A 21,720-nucleotide genomic window follows, 5' to 3' on the forward strand; every position below is an offset into this window, starting at 1 on the left:
ATGATGTCTTTATGTTTAAAGTCTGTTTTGTCCAATATTATCATAGCTACTCTTGCTTTTTTTTTGTTACAACTTGGGTGGAAAGTTTTCCATCCTTTCACTTTCTATCTATTTGTATCCTCGTGTCTAACATGAGTCTCTTGTAAGAAGCATATAGCTGGATTATGTTTCTTAATACGTTCTGCCAATCTGTATCTTTTAATTGGTAAATTGTAGCATTCAAAGTTATTACTGAAGAGGCCTTTCTTGAATCCACCATGTTATCTTTTTTATTTTATGTGTCAGATCTGTATATTCTTTTCCCTCTTTCTCTTTTTATCCTTTAAATTACCCTTAGTGGTACTCTTCAATTCTGTGCCCTGTTCCAGACCTCCCTCTCCTGTCTTTTTCTTCAGCTGGCAAAACTCCTTTTAGTATTTCTTGTAGGGCCGGTCTATTGTTGACAGTTTCTTTTAGGACTTGTTTGTCTATGAAAACTTTAATCTCTCCCTCAGTTTTGAAGGACAGTTTTTCTGTGTACAGAATTCTTGGCTAGAAGTCTTTCTTTTTCGGGATCTTAAATGTTTTATACCACTGCCTTCTCGCCTCCATGGTGCTAGTTGAGTAGTTTGCGCTCAGTCTTATGTGACTTCTTTTGTATGTAGTAGATTGTTTTTCTCTTGCTGCACTCAGATTTTTTGCTTCTCAGCAACATTTGACAGACTGATTAGTATGTGTCTTGGGAAAGGTCAGTTTGGATTTATTCTGTTTAGAATCGGTTGTGCTTCTTTGACTTGTATATTTATATCCTTTATAAGGGTTGGGAAGTTTTACCCCATTATGTCCTCAACTACTCTTCCTAGTCCTTTACTCCTCACTTCTCCTTCTGGGACACCAGTGATTCTTTTATGTGTGCACTTTGTTTGTCTATTATTTCCCTGAAATCCAGTTCACATTTTTCCATCTTTTTTGCCATATGCTGTTTTGAGTCTTTGAAGTCAGTAATCCTGCCCTCTATATCACTTATTCTTTCTTCTGTCTCTTCAAATCTGGTGTTGTGTGCCTCTAGTATGTGTTTTATTTGGTCCACAGAATCTTTAATCTCTGTGATTTATGTTTTCTGTTTATTCTTTCAAATTCCTCTTTATGCTCTTCTGTCTTCTTGATTTCCTTTATGTCAGTTGCCATCCCACTTATTTTCGTAAGTAGAGTTGTATGAACATCTTTGATTAGTTATTCCAACATCTGTGTCTCCTCTGGTGTTTTAATTTGATCCTTAGGCTGGGCTATATCTGTCTGCATTGTGATATGCTTAGTTATCTTTGTTGTTTTTGTCTCATGGAAATACCTTGAGTGATTTACTTTGGGAGTTTATTTCTTTCAGTAGTCTAAGACCTTGTGTTTGTGGGATGGATGTGCAGCAGGAAGAAGTGTACAGGGCAGGGCACACAGTGCTGTGATTTGTTTCAGGGGAGGTATAGCTGCAGGTTGGGGATGTTATACAGATGTTTGTGAATGTGGGCACCCAGCAGCAAGGGAGGATGTAGCTGTGCGGGTGCACTGGTCTGGGTGCAGGGCCCTTTGTCCATGTGCGTAGCGTTGTGGCAGCAGGTCAGTGTTATACATTCGTGGGCTGGTGACAGATGTGATCCAGCAGGGCTGGTCAGCACTTTCCCAGAGTTAGAAGTGTTACTGAGGGCTGTGCACATGGACGATTCTAGGTCTGGTGTAAACTGAAGTTCCCAGAGCTGAAGGACATGATTTGAGGCAGGTGCACAGGCACTTGTAGGAGTGTTGTAAAGTGAAGTTTCCAGAGGTGAAGGATGGAATTTGGTGCCCATGCGCAGGACTAAGAGTGCAGTAAACTGCTGCACAGAGCTCAGAAGATGTGGGGTGAGCCTGTGCGACATTATGGGTGGGGAACAGGTGTAGCCTGGGTATGGATGCTAGCACCTGTAGCCTTTATGCACTGGCAGTAGTTTACAGGGAATGGCAGAGGGGTAGTGTTCAGGAAGTTTTCAGGAGAGGTGGGTTAGGCTGTACTTGGGGGGAAGTGTGGGGCAGGTACATGGACTGGGGGCTGCTGGCAGGGGTTCCTTGGAGTGCAAAAAATGGGGACAGGATTCAGGTGCGTAGGGTGTGGACACCTAGTTTTTTTAAAGGTTATCTTTCCCCAGTCCATAAAACAGAACTCAGAGAAATAAAGTTTGGATTATTAATCTAAGCCATCTTCTTTAATCATCTGAATTGGTTTAAGATCTTTATTGATGTTTCTTAGAAACATTTCACATGTTAATAATTGAATTTAATTATTCAGTTTAATTCTTATTGAGCCATGTACATCACCTAAAGAAGTACAGTTGAAGAACCAAAAGTGTCCAGCTCAGAGAGTGTATTGATTTTTTTAGATGCATGGCATGGGATTGGAGAAAAGAAGAGAGCAACAAATAGATGTGAGCGAACAGACATCTGCAGTAAGATAAAAAAGTTGACTGGATGGGTGGATAAATGGGATAGGAGGGTAAAAGAAAGGGATGGCTAGAGAAAGAACTAAGAGCATAGCTGACCAGAGAGAATTAAGGTTTTTTAGTCTAAGTAACAGACCTTTTCATTTTTATACAAAGCATCTTTTTTTTTTAATTGAGAAATCTTCATATACGTACATTCTATACATGGTGAACAATTGATGGCCCGCAATATCATCACATAGTTGTGTATTCATTACCATGATCATTTTTAGGATATTTGTTTCACTCCAGGAAAAGAAATAAAAAGAAAAAAGTCATATGTACGAAACACTGTACCCCTCCCTTTTGTTCACCGCTAGTATTTCCATCTACCCAATTTACTTAACCCTTTGTCCTTCCATTATTTATTTATTATCCATATTGTTTACTCATCTGTCCATATGCTGGATAACAGGAGCATCAGACACAAGGTTTACACAATCACACAGTCACATTGTAAAAGTTATATCTTTATACAGTTATCTTCAAGAATCAAGGCTGCTGGAACACAGCTCAACAGTTTCAGGTGCTTCCCTCTAGCCACTCTAATACGCCATAAACTAAAAAGGGATAGCTACGTAATGTATAAGAATAACCTCCAGGATAACCTCTCGACTCTGTTTGAAATCTTTCAACCACTGAAACTTTATTTTGTCCCAATTTTCTCCTTACCTTTTTGGTCAAGAAGGCTTTCTCAATCTCTCGATGCTGGGTCTCGGCTTATCCTGGGCTTTCTTTCCCTGGGAATCATGTTCCATTTAGAAAAGAAGGCAGTTAGTTCACCTGCTGAGCTGGCTTAGAGATAGAGGCCCTATGTGAGCCACAAAGGAGTTTCTCTTCTTAGGCCTAATTTTAAGTAGGCTTAGCCTATCCTTTGCAGGAATAAATTTTATAAGGACATCCCCCAAGGTCAAGGGCTCAGCCTATTGATTTGGTTGTCCCCACTGCTTGTGAGAATATCGGAAATTTTCCAAATAGGGAAGTTGAATATTTCCTCCTTTCTCTCCATTCCCCCAAGGGCCTTTGCAAACACTTTTTTTAAAAAAACTTTTATTGTATAGTATAACATATATATACAAATCAAAGAAAGAAAAAAGCGATAGTTTTCAAAGCACTCTTCATCAAGCAATTACAGGACAGATCCCAGAGTTTGTCATGGGCTACCATACTGTGATCTCAGATTTTTTCCTTCTAGCTGCTCCAGAATATAAGAGGCCAGAAGGAATATTTTAAACATCACAATAGACTTTTTTGTGAAAAATACTGTATATACAAAAAAGCAATAAATTTCAAAGCACAGCACAACAATTAGTTGTAGAACAGATTTCAGAGTTTGGTATGGGTTACAGTTCCACAATTTTAGGTTTTTACTTCTAGCTGCTCTAAGATACTAGACTAAAAGAAATACCAGTTTAATGATTCAGAAGTCATATTCCTTGTAAATACTTCTTTATTCACTATCCAGATTACTCTGTGATAATTCAGAGCATCACACTAAACTGGACAAACTGACAAGATCTCCTGCCCTGTTTAAGGTCCCATGTACTTATGGTGTTCAGCTAAACTGACCATGCAAGTTAAATTAGGACATGTACTACCCAAAATATAAATCTTGCACCCAATAAACATCTCTCCCTTTAGGCTCACACAGAAGTTGTAGTTTTAAAATGTGGACATCATCATCCTTTACCCAGTCTTCTGATTTATTCCTATTGAGATCAGCTTAATTCATATGAATATACAAAGCATTTTAAGTAACTCATGCTATACCAGCCTTAAAGATAATTGGTAAAAAAGAATAGATCTAATATAAAATGTTTTATGATCACTTAACAACAAATGAACAAACAACCCAATTATAAAATGGGCTAAAGACACATATAGGCATTTTTCTGAAGCACAAATACAGATGGCTCAAAAACACATGAAGAGATGTTCATTTTCATTGGCTAAAAGGGAAATGCAGATCAAGACGAGAATGAGATACCCCCTCACACCTACAACAATGACTGCTGTTAAACAAACAGGAAACTACAAATGTTGGAGAGGATATGGAGAAATTGGGACACTTATGTACTGCTGGTAGAAATGTATAATGGTGCAGCCACTATGGAAGACAGTTTGGTGGTCCCATGGAAACTAAATATTGAGTTACCCTATGACCCAGCAATAGCACTACTTGGTATATACCCAGAATAGCTGAAAGCAATGACACAAACAGACATTTGCATACTGATGTTCATAGCAGCATTATTCACAGTCGCCAAAAGATGAAAACAAACCAAATGCCCATCAACAGAATGGGTTAAGAAAATGTGATATATACATACAATGGAATATTATGCAGTAGTAAGACAAAATGATGTCCTGAAGCACATGACAAGATGGATGAGCCGATAGAAGATGGCAGCTTAGTAAGGTACGCGCGTCTTAGTTCCTCCTCCAGAGCAACTACTAGGTGAACAGAAACAGTGCAGAACAGCTCCCGGGGCCACGGCAGGGAATGGACACATAGCGTACCCCAGTCTGGACTGGCTAGACTGACTGCGAGACACTGCTGCGGTGAGATCACCGAGCGGTGCGTGATTCCCCGAGCCGCGGCAGCTGGCGGCCGGAGCTCCTCCCTCCCTCCTTCCCAGGCCGGCTGAGAGTCTCAGAGAGGCAAGTTTCCCAAGCCGCGGCGGCCGGCACCCCTCTTTTGCGGGCGGCTTCCTGGATCGGCTACGAGTCTCGGATCAGAGGGCTAACCAAGCCGCGGTGGCCTGCAACCGGCGACCCCCCACCCTCGTGGGCGGCTTCCTGGTCCGGTGGCGAGTTCCCCAGGCCGCGGCGACTGGCGCCCCTCCCTCCGCGGGCGGCTTCCTGATCCAGTGGCGAGTTACCCGGGCCCCGGCAACTGGCACCCCTCCAGGGAGAGGAGGGAATTTCCGACGGTGGCAGGGACTGGGTCCAACCAAACACCAATCGTGGCATTAATAAAGGAGCCACAGGGTCCCCTCAAGCCGTGGCGGCTGGCGCCCCCATCACGCGCGGGCCCCTGGACCAACTGAGAGAATTGGATCGGAAATCCCCAGGCTGCGGAGAGCGGTGACCGGGGGGATCCCTGCTGGGAATGGTGCACTCTCCCGGGCCTCGGCGGCTGGCGCCCTCCCACCACGCTTGGCACCCCGGGCCGACTAGGAAATACGGACAGGCGCTCTCCCGGACTGCAGCGGCCGGCGACCCTCCCTGCTTTCGGACCCCCAGGCCGGCAGGCACACTCCCAAGCCACTTTGGCTGGCGAACCTCCCACACAGCGAGAGTTTTCCAAAGTTAAAGGACCCACAGCACCTTTTACTGGTGGGACCCGCAGACAAAGGTGTGCCAGTAGCGCCACCTACTGGGCAGGATAAGAAAAACAGAACCCAGAGATTTCACAGAAAAATCTTCCAACCTGTTGGGTCCAACACCCAGGGAAATCTGACTAAATGCCCAGACACCAGCAGAAGATAATGGATCACGCTCAGAAGATTGAAAATATGGCCCAGTCAAAGGAACAAATAGTTCAAATGACATACAGGAGCTGAGACAACTAATGCTGAATATACGAACAGAAATGGAAAACCTCTTCAAAAAAGAAATCGATAAATTGAGGGAGGACATGAAGAAAACATGGGCTGAACAAAAAGAAGAAATAGAAAATCTGAAAAAACAGATCACAGAACTTACGGAAGTGAAAGATAAAGTAGAAAAGATGGAAAAAACAATGGATACCTACAATGATAGATTTAAAGAGACAGATGATAGAATTAGTGATTTGGAGGATGGAACATCTGAATTCCAAAAAGAAACAGAAACTATCGGGAAAAGAATGGAAAAATTTGAACAGGGTATCAGGGAACTCGAGGACAATATGAACCGCACAAATATACGTGTTGTGGGTGTCCCAGAAGGAGAAGAGAAGGGAAAAGGAGGAGAAAAACCAATGGAAGAAATTATCACTGAAAATTTCCCAACTCCTATGAAAGGCTTAAAATTACAGATCCAAGAAGTGCAGCACACCCCAAAGAGATTAGACCCAAATAGGCGTTCTCCAAGACACTTACTAGTTAGAATGTCAGAGGTCAAAGAGAAAGAGAGGATCTTGAAAGTAGCAAGAGAAAAACAATCCATCACATAAAGGGAAACCCAATAAGACTATGTGTAGATTTCTCAGCAGAAACCATGGAAGCTAGAAGACAGTGAGATGATATATTTAAATTACTAAAAGAGAAAAACTGCCAACCAAGACTCCTATATCCAGCAAAATTGTCCTTCAAAAATGAGGGAGAAATTAAAACATTCTCAGACAAAAAGTCACTGAGAGAATTTGTGACCAAGAGACCAGCTCTGCAAGAAATACTAAAGGGAGCACTAGAGTCAGAAACGAAAAGACAGAAGAGAGAGGTATGGAGAAGAGTGTAGAAAGAAGGAAAATCAGACATGATATATATAATACAAAAGGCAAAATGGTAGAGGAAAATATCCAAACAGTAATAACACTAAATGTTAATGGACTGAATTCCCCATTCAAAAGACATAGATTGGCAGAATGGATTAAAAAACAGGATCCTTCTATATGCTGTCTATAGGAAACACATCTTAGACCCAAAGATAAACATAGGTTGAAAGTGAAAGGTTGGGAAAAGATATTTCATGCAAATAACAACCAGAAAAGAGCAGGAGAGGCTATACTAATATCCAACAAATTAGACTTCAAATGTAAAACAGTTAAGAGACAAAGAAGGACAGTATATACTAATAAAAGGTACAATTAAACAAGAAGACATAAGAATCATAAATATTTACGCACCGAACCAGAATGCCCCAAAATAGGTGAGGAATACACTGCAAACACTGAAAAGGGAAATAGACTCATATACCATAATAGTTGGAGACTTCAATTCACCACTCTCATCAATGGACAGAACATCTAGACAGAGGATCAATAAAGAAATAGAGAATCTGAATATTACTATAAATGAGCTAGACTTAACAGACATTTACAGGACATTACATCCCACAACAGCAGGATACACCTTTTTCTCAAGTGCTCATGATTCATTCTCAAAGATAGACCATATGCTGGGTCACAAAGCAAGTCTTAACAAATTTAAAAAGATTGAAATCATACACAACACTTTGTCAGATCATAAAGGAATGAAGCTGGAAATCAGTAATAGGCCGAGTGCCAGAAAATTCACAAATACATGGAGGCTCAACAACACACTCTTAAACAATGAGTGGGTCAAAGAAGGAATTGCAAGAGAAATTAGTAAATACCTCGAGGCGAATGAAAATGAAAACACAACATATCAAAATTTATGGGACGCAGCAAAGGCAGTGCTAAGAGGGAAATTTATTGCCCTAAATGCCTATATCAGAAAAGAAGAAAAAGCAAAAATGCAGGAATTAACTGTCCACTTGGAAGACCTGGAGAAAGAACAGCAAACTAATCCCAAAGCAAGCAAAAGGAAAGAAATAACAAAGATTAGAGCAGAAATAATTGAAATTGAAAACATGAAAACAATAGAGAAAATCAATAAGACCAGAAGTTGGTTCTATGAGAAAATCAATAAGATTGATGGGCCCTTATCAAGATTGACAAAAAGAAGAAGAGAGAGGATACAAATAAATAAGATCAGAAATGGAAGAAGAGACATAACCACTGACCTCACAGAAATAAAGGAGGTAATAACAGGATACTATGAACAACTTTATGCTAATAAATACAACAATTTAGATGAAATGGACGGGTTCCTGTAAAGACACGAACAACCAACTTCGACTCAAGAAGACATAGATGACCTCAACAAACCAATCATAAGTAAAGAAATTAAATTAGTCATTCAAAAGCTTCCTAAAAAGAAAAGTCCAGGACCAGACAGCTTCACATGTGAATTCTATCAAACATTCCAGAAAGAATTAGTACCAACTCTCCTCAAACTCTTCAAAAAAATCGAAGTGGAGGGAAAACTACCTAATTCATTCTATGAAGCCAACATCACCCTCATACCAAAACCAGGCAAAGATATTACAAAAGAAGAAAACTACGGACCAATCTCTCTAATGAATATAGATGCAAAAATCCTCAATAAAACTCTAGCAAGTTGTGTCCAACAACACATTAAAAGAATTATACATCATGACCAAGTAGGCTTCATCCCAGGTATGCAAGGATGGTTCTACATAAGAAAATCAATTAATGTAATACACCATACCAACAAATCAAAGCAGAAAAATCACATGATCATCTCAATTGATGCAGAGAAGGCATTTGACAAGATTCAACATCCTTTCCTGTTGAAAACACTTCAAAAGATAGGAATACAAGGGAACTTCCTTAAAATGATAGAGGGAATATATGAAAAACCCACAGCTAATATCATCCTCAATGGGGAAAAATTGAAAACTTTCCCCCTAAGATCAGGAACAAGACAAGGATGTCCATTATCACCACTAGTATTCAACATCGTGTTGAGAGGTTTTAGCCAGAGCAATTAGACAAGAAAAAGAAATACAAGGCATCAAAATTGGAAAGGAAGAAGTAAAACTATCACTGTTTGCAGACGATATGATACTATACGTCGAAAACCCGGAAAAATCCACAACAAAACTACTAGAGCTAATAAATGAGTACAGCAAAGTAGCAGGTTACAAGATCAGCATTCAACAATCTGTAGCATTTCTATACACTAGTAATGAACAAGCTGAGGGGGAAATCAAGAAACAAATCCCATTTACAATGGCAACTAAAAGAATGAAATACCTAGGAATAAATTTAACTAAAGAGACAAAAAACCTATATTAAAAAAACTACAAAAAACTGTTAAAAGAAATCACAGAAGACCTAAATAGATGGAAGGGCATACCGTGTTCATGGATTGGAAGACTAAATATAGTTAAGATGTCAATCCTACCTAAATTGATTTACAGATTCAATGCAATACCAATCAAAATCCCAACAACTTGTTTTTCAGAAATAGAAAAACCAATAAGCAAATTTATCTGGAAGGGCAGGATGCCCCGAATTGCTAAAAGTATCTAGAGGAAAAAAAAACGAAGTTGGAGGTCTCACGCTGCCTGACTTGAAGGCATATTATGAAGCCACAGTGGTCAAAACAGCATGGTATTGGCAAAAGATAGATATATCGACCAATGGAATCAAATAGAGTGCTCAGATATAGACCCTCTCATCTATGGACATTTGATCTTTGATAAGGCAGTCAAGCCAACTCACCTGGGACAGAACAGTCTCTTCAATAAATGGTGCCTAGAGAACTGGATATCCATATGCAAAAGAATGAAAGAAGACCCATATCTCACACCCTATACAAAAGTTAACTCAAAATGGATCAAAGATCTAAACATTAGGTCTAAGACCATAAAACAGTTAGAGGGAGATATCTTATGAAACTTACAATTGGAGGAGGTTTTATGGACCTTAAACCTAAAGCAAGAGCACTGAAGAAAGAAATAAATAAATGGGAGCTCCTCAAAATTATACACTTTTGTGCATCAAAGAACTTCATCAAGAAAGTAGAAAGACAGCCTACACAATGGGAGACAATATTTGGAAACGACATATCAGATAAAGGTCTAGTATCCAGAATTTATAAAGAGATTGTCCAACTCAACAACAAAAAGACAGCCAACCCAATTGCAAAATGGGAAAAAGGCTTGAACAGACACCTCTCAGAAGAGGAAATACAAATGGCCCAAAGGCACATGAAGAGATACTCAATGTCCCTGGCCATTAGAGAAATGCAAATGAAAACCACAATGAGATATCCTCTCACACCCACCAAAATGGCCATTATCAACAAAACAGGAAATGACAAGTGCTGGAGAGGATGCGGAGAAAGAGGCACACTTATCCACTGTTGGTGGGAATGTCAAATGGTGCAACCACTGTGGAAGGCAGTTTGGCGGTTCCTCAAAAAGCTGAATATAGAATTGCCATACGACCCAGCAATACCATTGCTAGGTATCTACTCAAAGGACTTAAGGGCAAAGACACAAACGGACATTTGCACACCAATGTTTATAGCAGCGTTATTTACAATTGCAAAGAGATGGAAACAGCCAAAATCTCCATCAACAGACGAGTGGCTAAACAAACTGTGGTATATACATACGATGAAATATTATGCAGCTTTAAGACAGGATAAACTTATGAAGCATGTAATAACATGGATGGACCTAGAGAACATTATGCTGAGTGAGTCTAGCCAAAAACTAAAAGACAAATACTGTATGGTCCCACTGATGTGAATCGACATTCGAGAATAAACTTGGAATATGTCATTGGTAACAGAGTCCAGCAGGAGTTAGAAACAGGGTAAGATAATGGGTAATTGGAGCTTAAGGGATACAGACTGTGCAACAGGACTAAATACAAAAACTCAAATATGGACAGCACAATAATACCTAATTGTAAAGTAATCATTGTAAAACACTGAATGAAGCTGCATCTGAGATATAGGTTTTTTTTTTCTTTTTTTTACTAGTACTATTACTTTTATTTTTTTCTCTATATTAACATTCTATTTCTTTTTCTGTTGTGTTGGTAGTTCTTCTAAACCGATGCAAATGTACTAATAAACGATGATCATGCATGTATGTGATGATGTTAAAGAATTACTGATTGCATATGTAGAATGGTATGATTTCTAAATGTTGGGTTAATTTCTTTTTTCCGTTAATTAATAAAAAAAAAAAAAAAAGATGGATGAGCCTTGAGGGCATAGTGCTGAGTGATATAAGCTAGACCCAAAAGGATAGATGTTCTGTGATTCCACTTTTATGACCATGGTAAAGGTAAAATCAGAGGTTTGTAATATAGAATACAGGGGACTTAGAGATACATAGAAACTAGAGAAGGGTAAGCAGTTAGCTAATGAGGTTGAATTCTAATGTAAGGGAGTAGATAGAAGTGAAGGCCATTCTTTAGTCGGTCTTTAAGTAATAGTACCATATTGGAGACGAGCAGCATTAAAAGTGGTTGTATAGAGCTATATGTCCTACTGATTAACACTAGAAATATAAATTAGTTCTTGCAAGAACTACTTCAAAGGTTAAAAAAAAAAAGTTTTGTGATCAGTATTAAATATAGGTCGAAATACAGTACCCTGCCAGTTTTTACTTGGTTAGTGTTTGTTTACTTCCCTGGTTCCTTGAATAAGATAGAAATGTAGAAAAATGGTATTTAGGACTCAAATTCATGTAATCTAGAACTGATTTGGGGTGAACTGAAGAGTAGGGAATTAGGAGAATTACTCCTTTCTCACCATTACTTGCAGACCAAATAAGTAAGCAATTCAATTAAAATTCTGGTGCTCTCTGCCCTACCCCTGAATGTGAGTCCTGAATTATTTAATGAAAACAGCAAGGATAGCTTTCTTCAATGTCAAGTAGTAATCCTTTCAGTTACATTATCAGATTTATATCATATAATTTTCTCACATTCTTTTAAAAAACAAATCTAGTATAATGCTAACTAATGAACTGTTTTCACTTTTTCTCAAATACAGTTCTATAAGCTGACGATATATAGTCTTTATTAAAGAACTTTTAATTTTCTACATTATAGTCTTTTACAAAAGAAACAGCTTTGAATCAAAAAGGGTTAAGAGTCATAAGTCCATAGCCTCCTTTGTGCATATGATCAAACTTAGGAACCCCCCCCCCCATATACATATTTGTTGAGTGAGTTCACAGATGTAATCTTGCTGAGGGTTTTGATAAGAGCTGTTATTCTGGATGTATCAAACCAAGAAAATTGTTAAAAATGCTTCCTCCCATTAAATATATCTTACTTTCTATAGTGTTTAATATTTCTCTTGGGACTTATGTTAGCAAAATATGCTATAACTTTAGCAGCTGATGTGTATGATTGCACTCTAATAAAGTTATGATAGAGGAGATTTTATTACCTTAAAGTAAATGATATTATTTCATTTGTGTTGTATTTACTTTCTAGTTAAAGCATAGAATGGTCTCATAAGGAAAAGTAAAATCACTCTGGCCTTAATTAATAACTCTTTTCCTATAATGTCACTGTAAAACTAGGTATTAACCACAGTGAAGAGATAATATCTTGTGATCATATCATTTCTTGAATACCATATCAGTTTTTGAGTAAGTTTATGTTTGTCTAATATTGAATATGACCTTTTCTCTCAAGAGAACTATTTCCATATTTTGTTTTTTGGTCATTTGAAAATCAGCCAGCTGAAGGGACTGTCTTACTTAAAGTTGTTTCCAAAGCTTCACAATATGATGAAGTGGTTTGTTTTTTTTCATTAAAAGGTGCTTTTTTAAAATTTATTTTTAAATTTAAGGTAGCTCATTTCACTGTAATAACTATTTAAAGTGTTGGATGGAACTCATTACGCGTAGTATTTGTCAGTAGATGTTTTCAGATGTGGAAATATTTCTCCAGATCTTAGCTTGGACTTTCTTGTTTAGGATGGGTACTAGATAGGATGAAATTTGACTTTAGTCTGAGGCAATAAAGGCATTTTTGAGATTTATTGGTCAGACAAATCAAATAATCTATTTCTGAGAAATACAACTGGTATATATAGGTCCCTGCTGAATGATTTTTTGCTAATTTATCCTTATGCAATAAAGAAATACAGATTTACAGTACACCAGCAACAGTGAAAATGAATATCCTAAATTAGAAAACAGATTAGAACAGTGTACTGTATGTAGTGTCTTGTATGTATGTAGCAATTCTTGGAAAACTGAACAAGGATTAGTAAATCTGAAAACATGCTTTACTGGGGCTTCATTCGGATGTGTTTGGGTATCTTGAAAATATGCCAGTTATCATTAATAAAATTAATTTGAGTCATACCTTTTCATTAACTATGTATGTATTTATATTAATATCCTTATGTTCTGCTTATTGTAACTTATAATTAATGCAGTTTCCAAAATATTTGTGTTGATGTGTTAGATTTCGCTAAACCAAGCAAGCCATTTTAAAAAATGCCTAGACTTAATTTGGTGTGTTCAGCTTCTCAGTTTATCACTTAGGCACAAGTTCAAGGCTTTAGGATACCAGTAGGGTGCTGTGTTTCCATATTGAGCCACCTTTATTTCATGTAGTACCCACTAAGGACTTGAGCCTTATTTCATCCGCTGTCAAGGCTACAGGTACCAGAAGTACAGATTACTAAGTTATTTGGCTTTAAAAAATTATGGATTGTTCTTTATGTATCTTGAATTATTTATTTTTAAAGCATATATATTTTTCCCCCAATTTCTTTCCAGGGCGTGATTGACTACATTTTCTATTCCAAGACTCATATGAACGTGCTTGGTGTCCTGGGGCCTTTAGATCCTCAATGGCTGGTTGAGAACAACATCACTGGGTGTCCACACCCTCACATCCCTTCAGACCACTTCTCACTGTTAACACAACTTGAACTCCACCCTCCACTCCTGCCTCTTGTCAATGGTGTTCATTTGCCTAATCGGAGGTAGTGGAGTACTGCCCCGCAAAGACGGGGATGTGTTGCTATGGACCTGTACAGTTGTAAATCAAAGTATGTAGGAGTGAAGTATGGCCATCCTTAAGCTGCTTCTTCAGGTTCCTTTTATTATCTGTTGCCATTATAAGATCTTGTACATTTTTGTGCATATTGATATCATTTGGCACTAGGGTTGGAACAAAAGTATTAATCTCTTTCCATTTTTTTTAATTTAACGTGTTTTTTTTATATTGAACCTGCCTCATATTAAATTATATTAGGAGTCATAAATGATAAATCACCAATTACAGGCCCAACAAAGTGTATTTGTTTTTTTCAAAACAAATGCTTTCTTTTGAATGGTTTCAAATAAGCCAACCATTTTTGTAAAAGGCAGTTTTTTAAAACTATAAATATAAGATTTTAAACTGAATGATGGTATGCCTTACAGGGAACACTTTCTTGAGTTTCTGTTTTCCTTTATGACAAACTGAATTTTGGCTCCCCCAAGTCATTGGCACATTAACAAAGCACTTAAATTTACTTGTTTTATATATAAACCATGGTATAGCCTCTAACCATAATAAGAAAAACTGAGAAGATGGTTGCACAATATGCTCTCAAAATCAAGCATTTAACAGCACCTGACAGTTTATTGGGTAAATGCTGGTTTTGAATTTGTTTTGTTTTATTAATTTTTTTGAGCAATCATTCTGCTTTTTGTTCCCTTATTAATTATAACTTTATTAGAAGTATTAAGTTTAAGCCTGTCTCTCCAGTTTATTTCTGGGGAAACAGTAGGCAATTTATACTGCCACACATTTTAAAAGTACAATTTTCTGTTTTAGGATACCCAGAAAGTTAGTGTCTAGTATTTTTCCTTGATTTCCATCAACCCTTCTTTTCTGTCTGGTTGTGCTAGAAAAACAAATATTATATGATCTGTAACATTTTTGCAGTTAAAATCAAATTGTTAAAAAATAAATATTTTCGAATAAGAAATTCTTGATTAAAGTTTTAGAATGGGAAAGATATACAAATATTTCATGTGTTTCCCAAAATGTAGGTTAAGTGCCTGCTGGGTTTTGATTATTTTGAAATGACAGTGGAAGGGATTTGGGGGGAAAAGAGAACAAGGAGTGTTTGAAAATCTTGGATCATTTTTCCTGACTCTAGCTGCCAAATGGCCATCATATGCTTTTAATCTTTCTTTCTGTTGTCTGTCAGGATTGAATTAAGAAGCTACTGGTTTATTCCCAACTGTTGATGCTCTTTAGATATGTTAGAATCCTTTTTTTGCCCAGGAGGGGCCAGTTGAAAATCTGTGACTTAAGAGACAGTGAACGTAATAACGTTTTCTGGGGGAAAAATTGGTTGGCTGCTTGATGTTAATTATGGCACAGTAACAGGAAAAGGTTGTGTCTGTGTTTTTAAGTTTTTCTTTATTCTGCTTTTTTGCTGCTATAAGAGTTTCCTGAAATTTATATTTTAAACTTTTCATGCACTTTACTGTTTCTAGTCTCAAAATGTGATATTTTTAATAAACAAGAAGTTTTCCATTATGTGAATGAAATTTTAGAAGAAAATAGCCTATATTTGTGTCTCATTAATATATAAAGTAAGGTCAAATTTAAATTATTTAATTAGTTTTAAATATATACAATTTGTCTCCTCTTTCAAAGCTGACATCTTAGGCTATTTTATTAGTCTTAAATGATGCATTTCTTTTGGTCATTTTATACTAATTTCTTCCATAGTAAATTAATCAGGCTATATAAAATAATATTTCCCCCGAGGGTAATTTTAGTGGGATGAGGGTGGTGGGATAATATAATATCATCTATGAGATTGCATCAGAAGGGTTCTGTAAAGCCTAACTCCCTTTTTAAAAGTGCCTAGTGACAGGGGCGTTGTTTGTCATCTATTATAATTGGAATGCCATTGTAGTTGAGTGAAGTTTCATGTAAATAAAATATTCTTTTAAATATGTTAAAGTACCAGAAAAAACAAAAAGAAACAACCCTTAAGATGACAGATTTTCCTCAGTGTGCAGGTATCCCTTCTTATATACCTCAAGCATTCAACATCTAGCCATGCAAATTGATTACCTGAAGCATAGTACTGGAAAGTAGAATAGCATGAAAAACTTAATTTTGTGGACATTACCTTTTTTTGTAATCAGCTACTGTATGTTTTATTTTTAAATCTTTTGTTTGGGTGGGTTTTCTTCTCTGGAGGTATATGCACTAACAAAACATTTTCCTCCTTCCATATACGCATGTTAATTAGCAATGTGAGCAATATTTCCTACCATACTTCACTCCCAATATTTTTTGAGATGTTTGTATAAAATGGAATTTAAAGTTCACTTATGATTGTATATGAACCACAGAGGAGCCCATTTATTAATAAAAACTTTTTTAATAGTTAAATGTAGAGGGAAAAATAAAAAAAAATTGGGAAACATTGTAAACAGCTTAAGTTTATTTTGTGTATGATCGAGGCACTCTGTTGCAGAAAGGTGTGTAATTGGGTTCTCTCTGCTTCCAAATGCACTCTTTCAACCATTCATTATCCTGTGTAATTTTAATGTGGTTTTTAGTAAATGTTGGCAGTATATCTGTTGAAGTAGGTAATTGTGTTATGTTTTGGGTGGCGCACTAACTTGGGGCATGGTGACCCAAATTTCATGTGCACAGTTTCCCTTTAGCTCACTGCCCAAATTTCACGCATCCTTCACCTTTTGTTACCTTTGTAAAAGGAGTGGTTTCTGTTTTGAGCTGCCAATTCAGATGATCAGAAATGCTGCTCTCCTCAGTATTGTCTTGTTTAAATGCTTGCCATTTGGAACTTTGGCAGTGAGAAGCCAAAAAAAAGAGGTGAATGACATATGGTATATATGTACAAATAAAATATATGTTCATATACTTTCTAGTTCTCAGAATAAGTTATTAAGCTTTATTCAGTGGGGCTGCTGCATATTTTATCTGAAGATAAAAGAAAAATTGGGCATTTTTAGATTGTGATACGTGTTTTTTTAAACTGTTAAAAATGATTTCTGATATTTGTCTAAGAACTGGAGTGTTCTTTAAATTTATCATAAACAGTGTTGTTTGAGGAAGAGAAAACTGCACTGTTTGTCATTACAACTGTCATAAAAGTAAGTGCATGTCAAATCACCCACTCTCTCAGGCATCAGTATCCGCCTCATAGCTTTACACATTTTGGTGGGGGAATATTGCAGCATCCTCAGGACTGACATCTGGGAAAGGCTCAAATCCACTTACTACTCCTTGCTTGTTGACTTTGTTTTAAAAATTGTGCCTGGTGTCAACTTTTAAGCAACAGCACTGCCTAAAAGCAAGCAGAGAACAGAATCCCAGCACCATTCTATAGGCAACTTTTTAGAATTCAGATATAGTAAATCTGTTCAAGATTTATGATGTTTTATGTAAAAAAAAATTTTGTACAATGTAGCTGAATATTTTTGTTTCATTTATTTGATGTAAGATGTGTGAACATTTGAATATCACATGTTAAAGTCAGGTATGGCACAATGGGTTCTGAGACCAGCTTCCCCCCTCCCATTTGCCTTGTTCCAAGCTATATTCTTTTCAGATTACTTTTCTGATATTCATAGACAAATATTTAATTTTACTAATAAGCATCTTGTGTGAATGTATTAAAGAAGCCACTGTGTTTTAGTGTTGTAGTTTGCAAAAATATAAAGCTCAGTTCCTTATTTGTCCCTATTCTTTGGTGTCTTAAAGGTATAAATGAAATCACAAAGAAGCAAGAGGGAAAGTTGAAAGATATCCAAGGCTCATATCACTTGATTCAATTCTAGAATTGAGGGTATGGCACATTAAAATGAGAACATGGGCAAATATTGTATTTCATTTTAAAATCATATTTTCTAAGTATATATTGTTAAATGGGCAAAAATTTTCATTTTTAACAGTATCTAAAACTTACTAATGCTATCTATACAATATAAAATAGTGAGGAGTAGAGAAAGCACAAGAGAAAAATTGGTTAAATGTGTTTTTTTTTTTTTTTTTTTTGGAGAAACAGAGGTATTTGGTTATTCATTCCTAATACAAGGCTAGATTTTCTAGCAATAAAATTGACTGGGTCCCAATACTTATTTGATCAAAGATCTGTATTCTGAGTTTCTGTGGTATTTTAATAGCTTTTCAAAATATTCTTACTGATCAGTAGCTTCATTTACAGAAAATGTGATTTGTTTCTGATTCATTTGGCAGCCCATAAGAACAGTAATGGTTTTGTAATGGGCAAAGACTTTATGGCACATATGCAAAATAGCATTCATACATTGACAGAAATGTGAATTCTCACATTTTTAAAATACCCTTTTTCTCTCTCCCAGTTTTCTCTCTTCTACCTGCTCTCCCTTAAAAAAAAAAAATCATCTTTTTGATGTATGAAAGATTCAGCTTAAGCTTCCAAAGGTAGGGTGGAAGTTGTAGGATAGCCTTTTGCTTAATTCAAAGGAACCAAAATGTTTGTCCTTTTGCTTCTTAATTGTGTCATGTTTGTAGAACTCTGTGAATTGTAAGTAGACAAATTAAGGAAGTTAGAGTATTTTTCTAGGCTAGAAATTATAGCTAAAGTTCTCCTTTGTAGACAGTTGGGATCGTTTGTGTTTATGGTTGCTTTGGGTGATTTAAATTTTTAAGTAGCATCTTGAACCCCAAATTTGCAACTCAAACTTAAGTAAATTAGTACACCTTTACCCTGGCTTATTTACCAAAGTTGTAATCTGTTTAAGAATGGGATGCCAAGAGTATCTTTCATATTAATAATAATATGCAAATCTTTATGTGTCATCTTTAAAGCTTAAGGGCAGTTATAAAAAAGAAAGCCCTTATACAGAACTACAGGATACTCTGAACAAGATTTACAGAAAGGAAGAGAAAGTTCTTTTAAGGAAGGTGGTGAGGGAGGGCATACATATCTTATATTTTAATCAAATACCTTCTTGATGTAAATTTCTGTTAAACCACAAGCCCTACAACAAGAAAGAGGAAGATATCAGGAAAAGTAAGCTTTATTTAGCCTAGTTAGTAACTTATTTTGACATAAATATGTTTGGTTAGATTTGGGTTATTCTTGGAACCAAAGGAAAATAAATATATTGAGTTTTCATTCAACAAACATGACATCAAGATAACAATATTTTTAAGTAAAATAGTTTGCATTTCCAAAGCATCTGAAAGATATTACTGCTATTCAATGTTAATTTCATGGCACATGATATGAACTCACTAGCATTGTACTGAAATATTAAAAATGGTCATCAGAAATCACATGAAAGGTGTTTGCAAATGCCAAGTGATATGACTCTTGGCACAGTATATAGTACATTCAGCTATCAGAATCTTTTCAAAGGCATAGTTTGACACCTAATACTACTTGTTTTTGTTGTAACACTCTAAGTTTAAATAATTTTCCTGTTAGTGTCACTTTTAATTCTAAAGCATAAGAATCATGATATCCCTCCCAGAAATGGCCCTTTCTTTCTCATTTCAATTTTGTTAATTTCTGATTACTGATATACAACTGTATTTTCTTTCCAGCTATCAATTGTTACATGTACCACATTTGTTTAATTTGCCTAAAGTTATCTAAACTCATAAAATTGGTTCAGAGTTGATGTGTCAAACAATGGCTTTGCTCTTTACTGAACAGGCTTAGTATCCTGCTACTTGTTTCAATCTTGATGCAGTAAGTGATGCAGTGTCTGGACTTGTATTTATTCAGAAACTGTACTGTCCTTTCTCTGTGCTTAACTTGCTAAAAATATATTCCCTTACCTGTGAAATTCCTGAGCGGTGCTCTGCCAACTTTTAAAAGGGGGGTGGTGGGTGGGGTTTGGAGGCTGTGTTACTTGCACACTGGATTTGGAATTTTTCAGTGTTGTAAGTGACAAATTTCTTAAACACCAGCAGCACTGAGAAGTGCACTATGGGCATTCGTACAGTTGTCCAAATGAAAGCAATTCTTTCATCTAGGAGAAGCTGAGAAGTATTTCAAAGAGAATGAATGTTTGAATTTGATTTTGTTGTCTCTGGGTTAGAGTAGTATGAACACTTTTGTTTGTTTTAGAAAACGTGTATATGTATCTTTTCTCTCAGAAAAGGCCAGAATGTTGGTCAAATTCACCATGGATTAGTTTATATCTCATTGTGATTACTTTCAACCATTCAATCATAAAACAAGTGCCAACTAATTGTCCATGGGATGATCTATTCTTTCACTCAATTTACCCTTTGAGTAGGGAATGGTCCATTTATTTTCATTACCTGGCATTAGATCGACTGTTTCATTGTTTTGCATGCAATTGAGTCATTCTGTGACTTATGAAATGTTTTTGTAACTATCTAATTCTAATGGTTGGAAAGCGAAGCACAGGAGTTTAAAATTGAACAAGGTTGTTTGATAGTTTTTTCCCTAAATATTTCTTACTTTCTGTTGATACTATTCCAAAACAAATTTTATTGTTTTAGGTTGTGTATTTGGTTTGCCTTTGTCCTAAGAAAATGCCAAGCATCAATTGGTTATCGTGTTTCAATAATTAGTTTAAAATTTAGGGTTTTCTTTTCTCCTTTTTTTTTTTTAATTATAGAAGATTTAATGAAGTGCCATGTAATTGTAGCTTGCTAGTTTTTAATGTTTAATAGACTGGTTCTGTGGTGTTCTAATCATTTAACACTCTCTGTCATCCCTGGAGAAAGTGGTTCTGCATTTATTGAACACACTCTTCTCTGTCAAAATCACCAGCTGCTTTATTTTTCTATTTATTATAGTTAAAAAGTTGATGAGGTCTGAATCTTGACCAAACTGCTCAGCTGAGATGTTTTTTGCAGTAGACACTGTACAAAGTATGCGTGGAAAAGGACACAGTTGGGTGGTAGTATTTTTTCTTAATGTGAACATTGACTAAACAAAACAGTCCTGCCTTTTAAATCTTGTGGCAGCTCAGAAGGGAGGTGCTTAAGAACAACTACTATGTCAGATTACAAAATACTTTTTTCCATTTTGGAGATTGGGTACTGCTCACACATGATGTATAGGGCTAAATATATGCTTGTTTTCTTGCACCTGTGTACTTCCTCTTCTCTCCCTCCCTTACCCTCCTCTGTAGGCAATAAATGGCCATTTTGCAACTGCATACCTTTGTCTTGGTTTTTGACTCTTTGTCTGTACAGTATAAGTTTTTGCTTCTAGGCCAGTGCTTATCTTATGAAGTTAAGGAGGGAGCCAAGATAATCTGAAAAATAATTATGAATTCATGCTGTATTATACTGGTGAAAATTATTAAACAAGTACTTTTTTTAGAGTAGTTATGTGACTTGCTTTCATTGAAAAAATCTGAGCAAAGGAACATTTTACGTCAAAGTGGAGCTTTAAGAGCCACTGTGCATTTTTCCTTGCGCCTCTTTCTTGACTTGGTAATTGTGCAAGCTTGTATTGAGAGGGAGCCTCTAATTCTGGATCGAGGGACCTTGATGAACAGAGCTCAGAGTTTCCAGCTCTCCTGCTGACCTACATTGAAGATGTAGTTTGAGAAACAACCCTCAATTCTCATTGTCTTAATAAAACCAAGGACTGTTATTCACATCATCTAGGCCATCCTGATTGTTAAAACCTCAGACTGCTCTACTGAGTGACTATTATTGACCAAACAAACTCAACAACTGGACCTGCCA

At 36.6% G+C, this 21,720-nt stretch overlaps 1 protein-coding gene across 6 annotated transcripts in view; it reads left to right on the forward strand.

The window, feature by feature from the left end:
* Positions 1 to 17,463, forward strand: part of CNOT6L (CCR4-NOT transcription complex subunit 6 like) — a 179,636-nt gene extending 162,173 nt beyond the window's left edge. For 5 of the 6 annotated variants that reach the window (XM_077143068.1, XM_077143070.1, XM_077143065.1 and 2 more), the window contains one exon: positions 13,788 to 17,463. In XM_077143068.1, coding sequence (XP_076999183.1) covers positions 13,788 to 14,000 — 213 coding nt within the window. In that variant the 3' untranslated portion in view covers positions 14,001 to 17,463. The remainder of the gene's footprint in view (positions 1 to 13,787) is intronic. The other variant, XM_077143069.1, reaches the window with a different exon arrangement.
* The last annotated feature ends 4,257 nt before the right edge of the window (positions 17,464 to 21,720 follow it).

Source organism: Tamandua tetradactyla, chromosome 24 (assembly GCF_023851605.1).
Source record: "Tamandua tetradactyla isolate mTamTet1 chromosome 24, mTamTet1.pri, whole genome shotgun sequence".
In the NCBI taxonomy this organism is placed as follows: Eukaryota; Metazoa; Chordata; class Mammalia; order Pilosa; family Myrmecophagidae; genus Tamandua; species Tamandua tetradactyla.